The sequence below is a fragment of the Cololabis saira genome, chromosome 5 (genome assembly GCF_033807715.1).
Source record: "Cololabis saira isolate AMF1-May2022 chromosome 5, fColSai1.1, whole genome shotgun sequence".
Lineage (NCBI taxonomy): Eukaryota > Metazoa > Chordata > Actinopteri > Beloniformes > Belonidae > Cololabis > Cololabis saira.
In genome coordinates this window covers 16,006,090-16,020,058 of record NC_084591.1, presented here as the reverse complement: position 1 = coordinate 16,020,058, position 13,969 = coordinate 16,006,090, and the positions used below count along the sequence as shown (strand labels likewise).

At 42.9% G+C, this 13,969-nt stretch overlaps 1 protein-coding gene across 1 annotated transcript in view; it reads left to right on the top strand.

The window, feature by feature from the left end:
- Window positions 1-13,969, top strand: part of LOC133443809 (A disintegrin and metalloproteinase with thrombospondin motifs 20) — a 133,130-nt gene that overhangs the window by 66,178 nt on the left and 52,983 nt on the right. Inside the window, exons 17-24 of the mRNA XM_061721073.1 lie at window positions 3,793-3,959; window positions 4,104-4,233; window positions 5,762-5,888; window positions 5,972-6,182; window positions 7,108-7,272; window positions 8,275-8,445; window positions 10,472-10,591; window positions 12,754-12,861. Coding sequence (XP_061577057.1) covers window positions 3,793-3,959; window positions 4,104-4,233; window positions 5,762-5,888; window positions 5,972-6,182; window positions 7,108-7,272; window positions 8,275-8,445; window positions 10,472-10,591; window positions 12,754-12,861 — 1,199 coding nt within the window. The remainder of the gene's footprint in view (window positions 1-3,792; window positions 3,960-4,103; window positions 4,234-5,761; window positions 5,889-5,971; window positions 6,183-7,107; window positions 7,273-8,274; window positions 8,446-10,471; window positions 10,592-12,753; window positions 12,862-13,969) is intronic.

The window sequence follows — 13,969 nt, the reverse complement described above, 5'->3', positions numbered from 1 at the left end:
TGAACCAACCCTGGATAAAAATTTCAATCTTACATTAAAGTAACCCAGTATAACAACACGTTTACTTTATTTCCTTTTGAATTTGCTGAGGTCAAGGCCTTTATCACTGACACCAGCGTGCACGGTAAATTACTGGGTCTGGGTGACCCAGAGCTTCAGAGGGTGGCATTAATAAAAGAGTGTTTGGAAACACGGGCCACACTGATGTCAAGGCGTTCGCTGAAATGAAAAGAAACTGTCATTTGCATTGAGTTAAGGGTACGTGGAGGACACGTTGGAGGTGGTGGTCCATCTGGGTTTGTTGGGAAAGCAAATGGAGTGTCAACCACGGAGAAAGATAAATGAGGCAGCAATAAGTGCTAATAAGAGGCATGTGGAGCCCGGGCTGCATGAAAGTATATAGGGGTGTAGGGTTAGGCGGGTCCACTGGTTCCAGCTTGTGTGTGTGTGTGTGCGTGTGTGTGTGTGTGTGTGTGTGTGTGTGTGTGTGTGTGTGTGTGTGTGTGTGTGTGCGTGTGTGCGTGTGTGCGTGTGTGCGTGTGTGTGTGTGTGTGTGTGTGCGTGTGTGTGCGTGTGTGCGTGTGTGTGCGTGTGTGCGTGTGTGCGTGTGTGCGTGTGTGCGTGTGTGCATGCGTGCGTGCGTGCGTGCGTGCGTGCGTGCGTGCGTGCGTGCGTGGATTTGTGTGTGTGTGTGTGTGTGTGTGTGCAATTCTTTGCAATTGGGTGAGAAACTTAAAGAAAGGAGGGGAAAAAAGGAGAATATTTATTAACAACAACCAGCATTCCAATTCAGCCTAAAATATGTGCATCATTGCCACCATCCTGAGAGGCCGATGGCTTTAAGGGTATTCGGCCAGGAATTCCATCCCATAATGAGCCGTCCTCTATTGATGCTGCGAGCCAGCTCCGCCAGGGGTGAAGGGGGGTGGACTTGGTTCCCCACCTGTTTTACGGACCCCTGCCTTCTTCTTACTGGCTTTAAAATGAATGTTGTTGAAAGAAGCAATTACTGATCCGTTAAATGATAAAAAAAAAAAGAACAAGAAAGTACAAATAAAGCCAAGGCCCAATTTTTTTACAGGCGCTTACAGATGCTTTGAATTATATTTTTATATTACATTTTTACTGCACTTTAAACAACAATAACCTACTGATCCATTACAATGACATCATAAAAATAGCCTCCAAATGTAAAGAAGTCATTAAAATGTTTTTAGATTCCGTTTTTTTTTTCTTTTTGAGCTGTTGATATGAATGATCATGGATGCTTTTATGGGGTCAATAACTCTTAAGGTAGCCTGCTGATTTTTAAGTTATTGTACCTTTCTTGTTATATATATTTTTTTCTGGTTTCATCACAAGCCTTTACCAAGACTTGTTACCATAATCTTCAAAAGCATGTTGCCTTTTTTTATTGTTAATATTACTATTGTGAGTTTAACAGTCCACACATGATGTCAACAGGGTTGTCCCCGTGTTGTGAACAGGGAAGACCCTGAGTCAACTAACATTGAACTGATTGAACTGTGAAGCGACAGCTGCAGTTTAAGTGACAACGGCTGAGAAAAAAAAATCCAGTTTATCTCAGAGTTTGTTAAATCTCCTTTCTGGAACCGTCCCCTGGTCAACTGAATGAGAGCTTCAGACACAGAGAAAACAAGTCCAATTTCCTTCTCTCTAAGGATTTGGGATTACCAGGACCTGAATTACTGAGTATCGACACCAACATTTGTCTTTAATCAGCATTCTCTGAGCTCTGAAACGTACTTCACTCCATGGGCTGCAATGTTTTACAAATGGTCATGTAGGAAGCTGTAGCTTACACATTTCTGGAAAACAGTGTTTTTGACTGTGTCTGTATATGTTTAAAGGAGTTGAATGTTTTTCCATTCACGCGAAGTGTCAATGATGATAACTGATTTCATTGTCAGTTGTAATTGGCTCGCTGGCAGCCAACAATACACAGAGTTTATTGTAAACAAATTTCAAAGTTCTGTCTTCAGACATACCCATATGCATTCGCTTGCATATGCTTACAGTCTGAAATTGACTGCATGTTTCTTGGAAATACCCCGTTAGAGAGGGAGGTGCTTGCCGTTTATGTTGGGTATGTGTTTACTTATTTGTTTCTGGTCACAGCCAGTGGAGATCCTTTGTTTGCATTGCAGTGTTGATTATTGGAGTCAATTATGCAGTTTTAATCCAAATAACTGCAATTTAGGGGCACCAGTGTTTCAACATACCCTGCAGCGATAGCATCAAAGAACAAAAGTTGTTTATTTAGCATATATAAAGCACTCTGAGTGGTCACAGACTTAGCAACAGCCCACTACATGCATTAAAATACAAAGCATTCACACTAACTCATATTGTTAACACAGTCAGCCTGGCTCTTCCTGAACGCCATTTGTGTAGCGATACCACATCTGACCACAAGGGAGCTCTGATGTGTTGACTAAAGAGTGCAGGAATTTGCTCATCTTCAACTGAAGTATCCGGGTGCATTCGTCCAACTACAAGAAGTTCTGTCTAGTTCAGGCTACGATATTTGCGGGCAAATCAAAACTATGGTATCAATCGGAATGACGCAGTAATTCGATTTTTGCTGATGTCATGTAAATGCACTGACTGACGTTACTGTGCTAATGAGTGGGAACAGGCCCACCTGCCTTGTAATACCACTTTGTCCCACTAGGGGCGTAGTTCGGTGTCTTTCACCAGAGCTGAAATATTATTTTTCTTGTGATATGTTGCCCCATGTGGTCCGAGGCGGTATTGCTTTATAGAGCGCCTTTAAGAAGACACAAGCTCCATGAAAAGATTGGTGAATATTTAAAGGAGTAAATAATAATTAATAATATAAATATGAGTCATGCCTATCAGTAAGTTCAGTGAGACACCCTCTCTGGGAAGGCCTTGGTATTCCTCCAGAAAAGCAAGGGGCGGGTGGCTAAGGAGACAAAGGTCTGGGCGTCTGGGTCTGTGCTCACTCACCACCTGAATTTGATAAGTGGAGGTTCGTGGATAAATGGATGGAGAAATAAAGTGTCACAAGATTGTTTAAGTTTCCTTACTATCCATATTTAACTCAGTGGTAAATGTAAAAAATCATGAGGTTGGATGTTTTGTTGCCTTTGATGGCAACACATTAATATAAACAAAGTCAATTGATTATATATAAAGCACATCATAATCTCCTCCCAAGATGTTCTCAGAGGCTGTTCCAAATCCACAAGAGTAAATATGAACTAAGGAACACAGGTATGTTTAAGAAGTCATGGGGAAGAACCAAAAGTAAAGAAAACTGTGTTTCCGTGAAAGGTGTCAAATTGTGGAATTGCTGTGATAAGGATTTAAGAATGTGTACCTCAATTTATGTTTTCAAAAACATTTTTAAATATAAAACTATAAACAGTTATAAATAAATCTGTTAATTATGTTGGTATAGCAACACTATATACCCCTTTTTGCATTATTGGTATTACCGGTACTATTTTTATATAACATAATGCAATGACAGTTTCTCTTTGTTTTCTTTTTATATATTTCTTTTCTTATTTGTGTATTATTATCCACCGGATGCCATATTGTGTGAATGATATACACTGCACAGGATAGGCTAGAATAAGCCCTTGGCTTCAGCCTACTCCTTTTTCAGACATTTCTATTTAACTTTTATTTTATTTGTGAAATTAACCTGTAAATGTCTCAATGTATTCTGTCCGAAATAAACCATTCATTCATTCATTCATTCAAAATGATTTGACCTTGTTTGCTTGTTTCTTATTCCAGCATTATCTGATAGCCAATCCAACTTCCTCCTCAATGGGAACTTTGTGGTCGCCATGTTCAAAAGGGAAATCCAATTTAAGGGATCTGTCATCGAGTACAGCGGCTCGGACAACAAAGTGGAGCGCATCAATTGCACTGAACGTATTGAGGACGAGCTTGTTCTACAAGTAATGAGAAGTTTTGTCTTGTGTCTTAACTTACACTTGTATTTACTTCACTGGTCTTGTAAGTCTTCTTAAAGCCTTTTCCTTCAGAGATGTTCTCTCTGCAACAACGTACTGTCTTAATCCACACACGGTTTCTTGCCACAGGTCCTGTGTGTGGGGAACCTCTACAACCCAGATGTGCGCTACTCCTTCAACATACCTATTGAGGAAGACAGGGAGCAGTTTCTGTGGGACCCCACGGGCTCCTGGCTCGAGTGCAGCCGCATCTGTCAGGGTAAAATCTCCGCTTGGCCTTGGAAGCTCACTTCAAATTCAGTCTCTTCTATCGTAAAAAATGTACGATTAAAAAAGATTCAAAAAACTTCTAGTTTATAAGAACCACCGTGGTCTTAAAGTTAATCTTTCATAGAGTTCCAGTATATGGATGCGGAGCAGGTGTGAGAACACTGGCGCTGGGCATCCTTGGGTTTAATTAGCGTCCCATTCTGAGGTGATGAAGTCACAGTTTAGGTTTAAATCAAGCTTAAAAGACATGTGTATGTAGAATTTATAGTTTTTGTATTACCAAAAGGTCAGGTGATTACAACATAAATAGCTCTTAGTTAGATAAAATGATTAGGATCAGGGTGTCCATCAGCAGAGATACAACTTCTTCAAGAAAAGAAGTAAAATCTTAGTTAATGTATGATTGATAGTCACCAGCCACCTGATTATTTATTTGAGAGTTTCAGAAACTGCTGAGGTTTTCAAATTCAACCATACAGGTTCTTAAAAAACACAAATTCAGTCCCAGACAAAGATACAGTATGTAGTTATCCAGATAACTACCATTGAAGTAGTTTGCAGTTGTTGGGAAGCGCCATCATCCAGGTGTGTGTGAGATTCCAGAAACCATCTAAACATTCGGATGAATTTGCCTTAAATCTGATTCAAAGATGATTTAGCTGATTTCTTTCCCAACTATAATGTGTATGTACAATTTTGATTTCCATTCATATTGATCAAGTACCACAATAGAGTCATTTAACTGATCGCGGCTCAACAACCCTCAGGGTCCGTTAAATTGTGCCGCCTCAATCTTCTATCTTATTGTATGCCCCATAAGTACCATGTTTGGCCTTCCTCCGTTCCCTCAATCCGCTCTTTCTGGTTACCTTCCTAAACCAGACACATGTCACAACGACCGAGACAGTTAGAGGACGTTTCTTTTTAGATGTAACTGTGTCTGTGTAAGGTTCAGGGGTGGAGGAGTTGCATCAGCTCGGCCAATCAGCAGATTCGTGTTTCTAGTATGCATGCTGTTTTACATGCGTATATTTACTGTTTAATCAATCGAGCATCTTTTACAGTGATGGCTAGACGGCTTAAACATTGAGTATTTTAAACTTTAGGCCACTTTTAAATCTTTAAAAGTCAAATAAAGCATAATATGGGACCTTTAAGCTCTATTGTTTTGGCTAATTTGCAGCTTTTTAAATGTCCGGCTTACACTCATCAATCCTCCTAATGATGCCCTTAATTGACGGCCATCATCAATTATATTATAGTTCTCTAGATAACATATATTTCCATGGAACATGTCCAGCTTTGAAAGCTCCCAGAGTTTAGCGACTGTAGACGTAAGTGCAGCGGCCTGGTGAAGTCTCAGTAAGGATCGCCATGGATGGCTGCGATGATCCGGTGAAGTGCTGAATGACAGAGAGCTGCTCAGACTTATTGAAAGTGCTGTAATGTGATCATGTGACAAGCGCGGTACCCACCAGATGACATTCAAAGTGAGCCCTGCTTTTCTCCGTCCGTAGGTGAGCGAAGACGCAAGATCGCGTGCATCCGTAAGAGCGACCACCTTGAAGTGTCGGCCCAGCGCTGCGAACATCTACCTCGCCCCGTTGCTGTTGCTGAGCCCTGCAGCACTGACTGTGAAGTCAGGTGCACATTAATGCGCAGACACACACAGAAATACCATCAAAACGCGCAGCTCCAGACGTTTTTCATCACCTCCTCTCCCACAGGTGGCACGTTGCTGGAAAGAGCGAGTGTTCAGCTAAATGCGGCCCCGGCTACCGCAGCTTGGACGTTCAGTGTGTGAAGTACAGCCTGGTGGAGAGGGAGAGTGAGAGGATGGAGGCCGGCGCCTGCGCCGACATCGCCAAACCCCAGACCAGAGAGCCATGCCACGGAGACTGCCTGCTGAAGAGCTGGCAGTACAGCGCCTGGTCACAGGTACAGATGCTAGAGACGCTGCACATACCAAGCAAGCAGCGGCAGCCTCATTCAAAATCAGGACTTTTATAAACAATTATCGAATTGCTAATAATGTGTTATGGCAGAGTGTAGGGCTGGGGATCGATTCAAATGTCAAGAATTGATTCGATTCTGATTCTTAAGATTCAGAATCGATTATCAAGATTTGATTCGATTCGATTCCGATATTGATTTGGGTTAGTGTTATTAAAACTGTTTTGTGAGCTGTTGCATGAATTATATGACTGTAGTTATGCAAAATATTACTACTAGTATTATATTGACATTAAACAGCAAGTATTGCAGCTAATGATGCTGTAAGGACCAATCAGCTCCCAGAATGCTGATAGAACTGCTTTCAGAAACATCTTGTGGGTCAGAATTACCAAACAGATCCAGGGCAGCAAACAGACGGATGAAATCGGTTTTATTTTTACCCAGATTCCGTTTTTATTTGTTCCATTTTCGGTCTATTTTGGTTTTTAATTTTTGAGCATTTGGTTTTTAGCATTTTTTGCAAATGTAACCCCAAGACAGTATATAAAGTAATGAAATATAGACAATTTATGCAATTATAACCTAACACTTTAATGTTTTCATACCTTTAAACATATTCAAAGGCAAAAACATGGCACCAGTTATTCTCGTGTCCAACAAAACATTCCTTTTTTGGGGATAAACAAAAAAATAACCAAAAGTTGTAATGTAACGATGAAAAAAAAAAACATAAATAAATAAATAAAAAAAAAAAACATAAAAAAAAATCGATCTTTAGATATATGAATCGATTTTTAGGAATTAATATGAGAATCGATTTAGAATTGGGAAATCGATTTTTTCAACACAGGCCTAGCAGAGTGTTTGCGAATTACACGAAATGATAATCGTGTGTTTTTGTGCACAGTGCTCTAAAACATGTGGACGCGGGATCCGTAGCAGGGAGTCTTACTGCATGAACAACCTTGGGCGGCGCCTGGTGGACAGCGAATGCAGCGAGTACCAGAGGGTGGTTACCGAGACCTGCAACGACCAGCAGTGCCCCACGTGGACCGTCAGCGAGTGGAGCGAGGTGAGCCTTCCCCACACAGAGTAAAGAAACTCCACGCAGCGAGGTCCGTCTCAAGAAAGTTGAACTCCTCCCTCTCAAGACCCAGAGGCTGATGGAAATGATCCGAGGAGTCATTTTTTGTGTGGGGGGGAATGCGTCACAGAGGTTTGACTAGGTCACTGTCAAAGACATGAAGTCAAAAGCACACTAGAAGTGAAGAGTTGCCGTGGTTACCAACAGCAGGAAGTGTTGTGCTGGTGCCAGCACCTGACTACTCACATTTCTGGTTGCTGTGACTTTACGAAGGTATTTACAGCACAGTTTGTTGCTGTTAGAGTGGAATAAATATCCATGAGCAGGTGGCAGCGTTGCTCCGTTCAGGGGGGCTTTACCTGAAGCTCTTTTTCTATAAATATGTGTGGCTGCTTTAAACGTTCCTAAACGGATTGCATCATACAAAAACATATTTCGTATAGTGTGGTAGGATGAAGCGGTCCGTAATTGTGTCCGCCACAATAGAAATGTTTTCAGCAAAATTCAGATTTTGGTTAAAACATGAAATCTGGATACTTACTGCTTTTTTCTCCTGAGAACCCAACCTCAGACATAATCTTTACCTGTTGTGTTTGATTATTGGTTTGGTGGTTATCAGTTTTTTACATGCACAAGGTAGACACTTTCATAGCCCTGGACAATGCACATACACCAAAGAAGAGCAGTTTGGGAACTGGGATTGTAGGAATTAAAAGATTTTTTATTTTTTGGGGAAGAATCGACACTTAGAAAAGGCCCTTACAGTTAAATCAGAAGTCGTACATTGGATCATCCTTGTAATGTCAGGTTTATTTACTCATTATCTGAGAATTATGTATGCATTCAAGGCTTTAGTGAGCGATATCTCACAGCCAATGGCGTGAATGTGAGAGGATAGTTAAATTGAAAAAGTGGGTATCCCATTTGGACTACATCATACAGAAAAAGACTCTTCTTCACTATAATCATGAACATACCTGTACCCATCAGTGTATGGTGACATGTGGAAAAGGGATGAAGCACCGGCAAGTGTCCTGCAGCCTGGGAACCGGAGAGGAGAATCTGAGTGAACATTTCTGCGACTCTTCAGCTAAACCCCCCTCCGTTGGGAGCTGCGAGCTGCCCAAGTGCGCTTCATGGCAGGTCGGCGTTTGGGGAGCGGTGAGTCCTGCACACACACACACACGCAAAGATAACACACAAATAACACAGATTACACACAGGCAAGGGCGTCTGACGAAGGAAATGAGGTTGGGAACGTCTTAGACTTTGACTTTGTGTGGTCAAAGAGAGTAAGAGAGGAGTAAGAGAGGAGGTGTGTGTGTGTGCGTGCGTGCGTGCGTGCGTGCGTGCTTGCGTGTGTGTGTGTGTGTGTGTGTGTGTGTGTAAACTGATACGCTGGAGAGACCTGTGCGACTCCAGTTGCCATTTCCTCCATGGGACTTTCACTTTGCCCTAATATCCTGTCAGACTAAACCTGAGCCGCAGCGCACACACGTGCACAAAGACACACACGTCTCCAGGTTTCCCACTGTCTCTTGATAGATTGAACACTGTTTGGGTGAAACACAACATGATTGAAACATGTATGAAAGGATGTCTTTGTCCACTTTTACTCTGGTTTACACGTGCACTGCTTATGTGTGTTTGGGTGAGGGTGAGATACCAGCAGCAGGGATATATTGGCTCATTCATGCTTGTGTCATCATAATTAGTTGCTCAAATAAACTGACCCTGGCACTTCCTCCGCTCGTCTTGTACCTAATCGTGATCTGATGGTCTTGTTTGTTTCTTTGAGTTAAGAATCGGGTAAAGGGTCAAGTGGAGCGCGTGCATCAGTGTGCATGTGCAGGCTTTGCTGTGCTGCATCTTAAAAGGAACCCTGTCTATTAAGACATGTAGGTCTTAAAAGATAAATGTTGGTATCAATTATAACAATGTGATATAAAAAACCTTGTTGATGTCTTCGTTTTTATAAAATTTGAAAATATAATTTAACATGTAGGTCGCCATTGTTGTTTACATTCTGGGTAGTGACGTCAGACGGTGGCTCCTGCTAACCCCCGTACACTGTTCTGACACCCAGAAACAGATGAAAACACAGCTAAACAGGCGACGGCGCACCAGAAACACAGATCAAAACACAGCTCAACATTAAGGTGACGGCGCACCTACAAAAAAGTAAAAAAAAAAATAAAAAAAAGTACTGCACCATACAGCATGAACTATAAAAACACCATAAAACTCAGACAGACTAACAGACCACACGTTTCAACTAGCAGATAACCGATGCTACAATAAAAACCCCAGCCAGATCTGGCGACATTAAATTAAATAAAGATGTTCTTGCCTATTTGACGCGAAGTCTGCGCCTCCCGTTTCGTCAAAGTCCCGGGCCAGTCCCCTCAGCCTCTGGTCTGTCATCAAACGGTAAACCAGCACCGAAGCCGGTTTTAGGGGGGGGGCAGGGGTGGGCTATGCCCATCCAAACGTGCATCCTCCCCACCGCTGCTCCATCCCGGTGGCGAGAGCGGAGAGCGGATGGCGGATGGCGGAGCGCTGCAGGCTCATAGAGCCACGGCTACGCTGACTACGGCTACGTAGGCTCCTGCGTAGACGGCGTAGCCTACGCCGTCTACGCAGGAGCCTACGCCGTTGACCCCGTAGGCTACGCCGTTGACGCCGTAGCCTAATGCACTGGTAAGATGCGCACGACATTGATCATTTTTGCAGATCTCCTGTGCATCACAGAACTTTGATCCAGTTTGCCTGAACCGAGACGTCTTATGGGCTCCCTCGTCAGCCTCCACGGCCGGGAGAGTGCTGCTGATCTATGTTTTAGATACCTGTCCCAGTTAAACCAACACGGCTTATCTTCCCAGAGCCACCGTTGTACGTCATCGCCCCCAGAATGCATTGCGCAGGTAGAACATGGCGCCTCCCGCAGGTCAAAATATGTGATAAACATTGTAGATTTTTAAAGCAATTAGATTATTTTATGTGTTTCTAACAACATATTTTAGTATAAGAGAACAATTGTGGCTAATTAGGGACTACAAGTCTTAATAACCAGGGTTCCTTTTAATTGATGCCTCGTCTAAGATATGAATCCCGACAGACTGGTCTGGTCTGAAGTGAGTTTCTTCTCTTGTGTTCATATGTGCATGTGTGTAATTTTGCCCTCTAGTGCACGGTGACCTGCGGCCATGGCTACCAGATGAGAGCTGTGGTGTGTGTGTCGGGGGACTATGGCAACACGGTGGACGACAGGGAGTGCAACGCTGCGGCGAGGCCCAGGGACAGTCAGGTACAGAACAAAAGTACAAATCAAATAAAACGGCCGCTTGTGCGTGCCAAAATGTTCAAGCGTCTAACTTTGGGTAAAAGGATAAAAGAGTAACGGTAATAAATGGGGGATTGAATGCAGATGTTTATTTATGATGATATTTATCATCTGATGTCATAAAGATATAAAACCCTCAAGTACTTTACAAGCAATACATAATAAATGATTTTATAAAACTTTTTTTTTAACCGTTAAATGACCAGCTTGAAGCTACAACTGAAGCTACAAGTACCTTATGGGAGGAACCTCACATGAACTTCACTACATGCTGTGATTTGGTTTGAAAAGTATATTTACTTCAGTTCAATTCAATTCAATTCCCCATAAATGGAGATTGTAGAGGGCCATCGCTGTGGACAGGAAGGATGTCTTGTAGCCGTCTGTGTTGCAGCGGCTCTGAAGAAGCCTCTCTGTGTTGTGAGGAGGATGTGCTGTTGGCCATCATGTTTTTCATTTGATATAACATTCTTCTCTGCATAATCAGCTGTAGAGGGTCCAGAGCAGTGCTCAGAGCAGATGCATCCTTCTTTATCAGTCTGTTCAGTAAGTCCAAGTCGCTGGCTTTGATGCTGCTGCGTCAGCAAATGCCTTCAGATAACCCTGCACTCTCTATGGCAGACTTACAGAAGAAACTAACAACTAGCTGCGTAAACTGCTGGACCTAAGCTTCCACCATGGAGTACAGATTGCTCCGTCCCTTCTTGTAGAACAGCATCAGTCAACATTTTAATTGGATCCAAAACACACTTACATGTGATGTGAAACTTTTAAAACAAAATCCATCCTTGTCTTAGGAAAACTTAAATGACATTTTGTGATCCACTTAAAATGTTGATTACTGTATGTCCAAAGCAGACTGTTGTCCAGGTGAAGACTAAGGTCTTTATACTCCTTCACAACCTCCACCTTTTCTCCCAGAATGGAAAGATTGTTGGATGTATTCCGCGTCCTCCTAAATCACAGAAGTTTTCATACTCAGGATGAGGTGATGGTTTCACTCAACCGCTCAAGGTGATAAACTGTCTCCACACCACGCTACAGAGGAGTCCACATGTTTTCTGTATTCAGACTTTTGAATGACCCTAGTGAGGAATCTCACTGCCATTTCCACTTGCACAGAACATACTGAACCAATTGCGAGGTGTAGGGCAAGGCTGTATAGGCTTTACAGAAGTATTTAAGAGCCACTACTCAAAACAACCAAGATGGCAGCAGAATTGCTAATAACACCTTGGATCAAAACTGCAAAACTGACAACAGACATTTACAGGCTATTTTGAAGTCTGGTGGTCATTTAGCCTTCATCACTTGCTTCAGTTCTCTGATTGGCTGCACTTCTACCTAAAGGTGTCCAGTGAGAAATTTCAGCTGCATCTGTTGGTACCTGGTTGGCTGCTGGAAATCAAAAGTTGAATCCAGGGAAACTATGCTTAGGGAAAAAACTGGACGGCTGGTCCAGCTAGACACACACCTTTAAAGCAGATTAATCTGATTAGTGCTGGAGATAACATACAGAGAAAGATAAGAAGAGATGAGAAGAAAAGTGGTGAGAGTACAGTGCCCTGTGGTGCTCCTGGGCTGCTGAGAACCCGTTCAGATGCACAATCCCTCAGTCTCACAAAGTGGTACTGAATTCTCCTTTCATAAAGAAACTTTAGACTTTCAGGATACGAATTCTGGACCAGTCTTCTTGCTCCCAGTGTCAAGCAGTCAGGCAATATGTTATTTAGCATAGTGATGATCAGACATGCAGAAGAGCTAAGAGTACAGGGGAACTTGAAGAGAAGTGATGGACAGTGACGTCAAACAGCACTGAACCTGATACCATTAAAGTCTCCAGACAGACGATCTGTATCAGCTTTCGAAATCACAGCTTGTTACATTTTGACTAGTACAGACATTGAAGTATGTGTTTGTAAAAGCTCAGATAAAAGAGAAACAACAAAACAAACCTGTAACACCTTTTAGCCTATTCTCTGTTTGTTTGCAAATCATTTTTCCCTCTCACCTTTTACAATCTCCACAATCTCAGACTTGAGAGAAGCATCTTTGCGGCAAATTTGCTTTCCTCGTTTTGTGTGATACTCATGTACGTCATGCACATGTTGACATGTTTGTTTTAGGACTGCGAGATGCCAGCATGTCCGTGGACCTCCGAAGCACAGAGCACCCCTCGTCCCGACACCTCTGGACAGCTGCAGACGCAGTGGAGATACGGCTCCTGGACAGCGGTAAGGAAACTAATTGGGGTCGATGGGTCTGTTGGAGTTCATTGCAATCTGCAGAGTAGACAAAAGCAATGTGGTTTTTGTTAAATCCAAAACAAATCAATTCATGGCTCGATTTATCATTTTGTGCGTGTGTGTCTAGCTTGAGGGTACATTTTCCAGAGTTCTGAAAGAGAATGAAAAGTAGGACTATTGATGGAGCATTTTAAGAAATATGTGTGTGTGTGTGTGTGTGTGTGTGTGTGTGTGTGTGTGTGTGTGTGTGTGTGTGTGTGTGTGTGTGTGTGTGTGTGTGTCTAAATAAAAGAAGCAAGGCCTAGTATTAGCTGCGCTCGTACATGTGGGCTCACAGCTTCTTGTATTATGCCCTGACGTTCATTCAGGTCAAAATTCTCTGCACGGCCGTGACTTCTGCAGACCCTGCTGCATCTCTCCCTCTCAGACACGCATATATATGCAGACACACGTAGCCCTCAGAGTCTGCGCTCAGAGGCCCCTCCGTCTCGCTGATAGTTTGCAATCTTACTCGTGGCAAATCAAAACCAGATTCGGCCCAAACGCGAGCCTAAGGTTTCTACGACTGACCCCCCCATCTGTCAGTCTGAAAGTCAGCACGGGCTCACGTCAGAGAGGCCAGCGCCGGTGTGTGGGCACGAAAGTGCACGCGCAGACGCTCACACGCCCACAATTCCAGACCTCCTCAATCAGCCGAACTGCCATCAGCAGTGTTTTTTATACTGTATCAGTTAACAACAGGAGCCCTTTGAGCACATCAGGTATTCCTCCCTTCAGACATGTGTACTGTACCCTCCTGTCCTCTTGGCAGAGGTACTGCCATGGACTAGCGACTGTAGAGAAACAAATATATCGTATTTTTGAACAGGTTTTGCCTGTTATTTTATTACTTGGGGTACTTACGTGTACAAAATGTAATCCAGAGAAAAGTTCCTTCTTTTAGCACAAACACATTGTGCCTGGAGGGGTCCAGCTGTGCATGTGTACAGTACTTCAGTGTGTACAGGAACTTCTTGTTCAGTTGCTGCCATACTTTGGGAAGTGGCTCTCTAGTCGTGTTGGGAACCACTTCTCAGTTCTCTATTTCAGAGCTTAT